Source organism: Ictalurus punctatus, chromosome 14 (assembly GCF_001660625.3).
Source record: "Ictalurus punctatus breed USDA103 chromosome 14, Coco_2.0, whole genome shotgun sequence".
NCBI classification, from domain to species: Eukaryota; Metazoa; Chordata; class Actinopteri; order Siluriformes; family Ictaluridae; genus Ictalurus; species Ictalurus punctatus.
In genome coordinates, this window is record NC_030429.2 from 11,464,028 (window position 1) to 11,469,296 (window position 5,269).

General features: G+C 41.6%; 1 protein-coding gene across 1 annotated transcript; it reads left to right on the forward strand.

The window, feature by feature from the left end:
- Positions 1–412: 412 nt before the first annotated feature.
- Positions 413–4,888, forward strand: igf2b (insulin-like growth factor 2b). Its single transcript, NM_001200199.2, is given in 4 exon segments — positions 413–676; positions 1,480–1,630; positions 3,162–3,343; positions 3,922–4,888. Coding segments are annotated over 4 exon segments (630 nt in total). The 5' UTR covers positions 413–601; the 3' UTR covers positions 4,144–4,888.
- The last annotated feature ends 381 nt before the right edge of the window (positions 4,889–5,269 follow it).

Here is a 5,269-nt window from a genome sequence, read left to right on the forward strand (position 1 = left end):
TCAGACTGAACCATTCCCACAAACTGGCCGCGTCGAGTAATGGCTGTAATTACTTTGCCTGCTGATGGATGACATTTCCAGGTATAACGTAATTCAATCACACCAATTCGAGTTCAGTTCAGATCCTGCTAATTCCCCAATATCCCCTCTCAGCGCAGCACTCAGGCCGTAAGTGAATTAGCAGCGTATAACAGGCACTATATACTCAAGGATCAATAAGACAGGTAGACAGCGGAGGAAATGACAGCATGCGAAGCCGCGCGCCAGCCGCCGAGCCCCGAGCTCGTGCTCCTCTGTTCGCGTTTGCGCAATAAGGTCGCCGGCGTGGAAGGATGCGGTGGGCGGGGAAAGACGGGCCAGAGGGCGGGCCTTGCTATATAATACTTCACTCTGAGAACTTTTTGCCTGTCGCCTGGATTTGGGGACAGCGTCACGCACACACACACACACACACGCACACACACATGCACACACACATCTCTACAGCACCATCTGGGAAAACTACCTGGTTTTATTTTTCCTACCAAATACGACGATTTCTTCTTCTTCTTTTATTATTATTATTATTCCTATTTTTGTTTCTGCTTTTTGAAACACTGACATGGAGCAAGAACACAACCTCAGTTACCATTCTGTTTGCCACAGCTGCTACAGGACGGACAGTGGCATAAATAAGGTAATAAGGACATTTGATCAACTTTTTTTTTCTTTTTACTGGCTGGAACTAACAAGCTGTACTTTTACTGATGCAACTCAGGCAGCTGTGTAGGAGGATATATTCAAGAAGGGGGCCGTTACAACCATTGCGGAATTCTAATATCATGTGTTGATATAGCCTAATGATGCCAACACTTCACACAGGCTTAATAATAATAACGTTTCGCCTGGTTATGTAAGTTGTGTTGTGTGCTTAGTGTTATTAGTGCTGTTGGTGCGTCTCTTGACCAAAATATCGTGCATTAACAGGCAAAGCTGATCAGCACTAGGGGGCGTTATTTGGTAAAGGCAAGGACAGTTGTCTGCTGAGTCTGGACAGACAACTTGAGTTATTGAGTAGTTAGCAACTTATGAAGAGTTGTGCAAGATACTGGGAGATAAAAACAGGTTTTCGGCCAACACAAGCAGTCCTTCCTTTATCAGCCTAAGCATCATGGAGGAGGTAGTGCTTTTGTGATATGTTTTGTGTGTGTGTGTGTGTGTGTGTGTGTGTGTGTGTGTGTGTGTGTGTGTGTGTGTCAGTCACTGAATACGATGGAATAAAGAAACATATATATATAAAAATAATAAAATGTAAAAAATAAAATGTAAGGATTAATGACAGGTGGTGCAAAGTTATGCATGGTTGTATTCCGAACTACTTTTTTCCAAAAGGGTTAAGAGTTTTGGATGTGAAAAAAGCTGAAGTTACAGGTTTAAAACGCTGTAAAAATGGTCTCATTCCGGGCTGGTTTATGACTACGCTTTGCATTTTCTCCGCAGGGCCGAAAGCTGTGCTCGTCCAGTCAGATGCTCGTGTGCGCGCTTGTTTTATCCTTCTGCGTGTTTGAAATCACTGCAGCAGAGACGCTGTGCGGCGGAGAGCTGGTAGATGCGCTGCAGTTCGTGTGCGAGGACAGAGGCTTCTACTTCAGTAAGTACTTCAGCATGCCTTTGTTTCTTATCCAAACTCGAAAGTTCTAACTTTGTGTGTTTGGGGGCGGGCGCGTGAGCGCGTCTTGGTGGGTAAACTGTGCTTGCAGGTATGCTTGCGCGCGCAGGGTTTCAGGATTGAGATGAAAGTAAGCGTTTGTTTCAAAATCACAATGTGAACCCCCACCAGATTCGAAACAGTAACTAAACTATGTCAACTGCACGCCTGATGTCATTATTAAAATAAAACAGCCATATTGGATGAGGAGGCCAAGTTGGCGACGCTGAGCGCGCACTTGCTGACTGGGCGCATTCTCTGCTCCATATCTCTGATTGCATATGAAAGGGACGCGCACTGTTAAGTGGCCCACAATGGCGTGTCTGTTTACTCGCGCATTCCGAGAGAGAAAGTAACAGCACCCAAGTGACATTCCGTTCACCTCTCCAGCAATGTTCCCAGGCTACATGTTGCTAGTAGAGGTGGGAGTGGGTGGAGTATAAATACATGCTTTGATGTCAGACTAATAATATAACTGATGTAGACAAATTGTGGGCTGTATAGCCTATAAATACACACTATATATATATATATATATATATATATATATATATATATATATATATATATATATATATATATATATATATATATATATACACATGCACACACACACACACACACACATACATATATATATATATATATATATATATATATATATATATATATATATATAGAGAGAGAGAGAGAGAGAGAGGGAGAGAGGATTTTTCTTTCATGTTTCTCTGCTTTAAAAAGTCAAACACTCGTTTTTCTCCCACACGCGTTGACAAAACAGACCTTTGTGTTCTCTTTTGGCCACAGAAGCGCAATTGCCCAAAGAGATCATTATCCAATTTAGGCCAGGACAGTTTCTTCCCTTTCGTCCAGTACCACTTTCCCTCAGTCATGTATCCTGTCCTACTATCTATTATCCCTTTGGAATGCTAGAAGACGGAAACTAATTATTGAGAGTACACCTTATCAGATTTCCTGCTCTTCTTTTGTCACGTGTCACTTCCCTCTCTTTAATGTTGGTTTTTCCTAATCCATCTTGCCCCCATCACCTTTTGTGCTCACTCTTTATCTGTTTTGCTCTGTTTGCTGAGATAGCAAAATACAAGGTCAAAAGATATCCAGCATTTTTAATACTTACTCATCACAACAGGATTCTGGCCTTCAACTGGATTGTGTGTTGCCCCTAAGCCTTCCTTCAGTGCTTATGTGTAACTGTCATGGATGTTTATGTATTCGCAGAGAGGAATTTCAAATGGCTCAATTAGACATCCTAACAAGATTAACTTGGACAAGCAGAAGATCAAACAGAGTTCTTTGTCTGCCTCCTACCTCTGTCTTTAATTTTGATTGTTACACTGTGTGTGAGAGAACTGTCACATGCTTTCGTTGAACATTAATTGCATTATTAAGCATTTAGATTAGATATAGCCTTTTATTTTGACATCTAATATATCTAAATTGTTTGTGTCCACAGGTAGGCCAATAAGCAGGTCGAATAACCGACGTTCTCAGAACCGTGGCATTGTGGAAGAGTGTTGTTTTAGGAGTTGTGATCTTGCACTGTTGGAACAGTACTGTGCCAAGCCAGCCAAGTCAGAGAGGGACGTCTCAGCCACTTCCCTTCAGGTCATACCTGTGATGCCAGCATTAAAACAAGTATGTAAGCCACTGTGGGAAACAACAGTTCTGTTCTATCACACTCAGCATCTATAACAATGTGTTTGTACAGAAACTGTAAGCATGTGTTCCTTCAAAAGAGCTGACAAAGTGGAAAATGATACTAGATCTGAAATAGAGGTCACCTGAAGGGTTCTTCAGGGAGCTTGTTTACCTCAGAAGCAGTGACTCCATACAAGAGTTTTTTTTTTTTTTTTTTTTTTTTTTTTTTTTTTAAAGGAAATACAGTTTGATATGATACAATTAAAACCAACATAACTCTGAGTGACAAAGGTTCATCTAATGTCACACTGGAGCCCAGTCTTTTATTTAATGTGTTTGTTCTGTGACGGGTTTGAAAGTTTATCCTAGAGTAGTAGTTTAAGCTGACTCATACTAACTATGTGGTTTTCCTTGTCTACTGGGGAAGAGAAGCATTTAGACAGATTTCTTGATTACTATCTGATCTTGCTCAGGAGCAGTGGTGCCTTTTTAAACAACTTTAATTTGTTGAAATGTTGATGTACACGCAATAAGAAACACTGTCATGATCGAGATGATTTTTTTTCTCTCTCCAGGATGTCCCAAGAAAGCATGTGACTATAAAATATTCCAAATATGGAGTCTGGCAACAGAACGCGGCCCAGAGACTACGGAGAGGCATCCCAGCTATCCTGCGATCGAGGAAGTTCAGGCCACAGGCAGAAAAGAAAAAGGGCCGGGAACAGGCCAATGTCCACAAGCGTCTTATCACACTTCCCAGCAAACTCCCTCCTTTATGGCATCCCACAGAACACTAAGTCAGCCACAACTGAAGACAGGAGAGTTTGCACAGAGTTAAAAGAGTAGGGGATCAGAGCTTTGTATCTGGCGTCATTTCTGTGGTGGTCCTCTACATCCTGCCTCCCTCCCTCACACATACGTTCGCATTCTTCCAGTCCTTACTCTTGCTGTTTCGTTCATTAACACGGACAAACGAGAATGAAATAAGGATGGAAGATTACAGTTTGGGTGACTGAAATTCAGGTGGATGCTAAAAATAATTAAGAGGAGCAAAGGAAGCATATATGATGAAAGAGATACATGGCTTGCAAGAGTCAAGGACAGTTGTTTTGGAGGACATCAGAACATGAAGAACTGCTAGCACGATCAACAAACATTCGAGAACATTCTCCCAAGGCAGAAGTATATCTTCTCAGTTAATCCTTATCTTTATTAGTCACTTTGCACCGTTCACTATAAAGGGACATCCACACTGTAAGGAATTGTTTTGTAAAAATTAGATTCCTGTTCCAGCACCTTCTAATCACAAACAAAAAAAGGAGAAAAGTGTCTGCAAATTGCACATTGCCACGGATTACGTCAAAGTTCTTGTTGAGTAAATAAAGGCACTATTTTTTTACGGATAACGAACGTGTAGCTCAAAAAAATGTCATGGTGCTAGCGTTGTGAATGGACTCAAAGGAAAGGAGGTTTGAAAAGCACGTTTTTTTGTTCTCAAATAATTATTAAGCTTTCCGTTTTAAGGAAAGTGTGACTTACAAAGAGATAAAATGAGCATATCGGCTGTGGCAATGTGTGAAGGGGGTGCCACTGTGTATGGACGTGTCTGGTATCAAAATGTGCAACAGTCGCGCCGTGCCCCCCATGCTTCAGTTCTCACTGCACTCAGTTGAAGGAGCCGTACGTGAGGACACTGAAAGGGTGACGCTCAGGCCTGGACTGCACATAGCCCTGGCCTTGCACTGCAGGAAGTGGGAGTAAAGGGACTTGGAATAAGTGGGATGTTTTTTGAAATCTTCTGTTTTCTTTTCAAGAAGATGTTTAAAAAAAGGTAAATCAAAACCTGTTCAGTCTCTGGTACCGTGACGTTCCTGTTGATGCAAAATAGACTTTTTTTTCCCCCATTCATTTACTTTTTTTTGA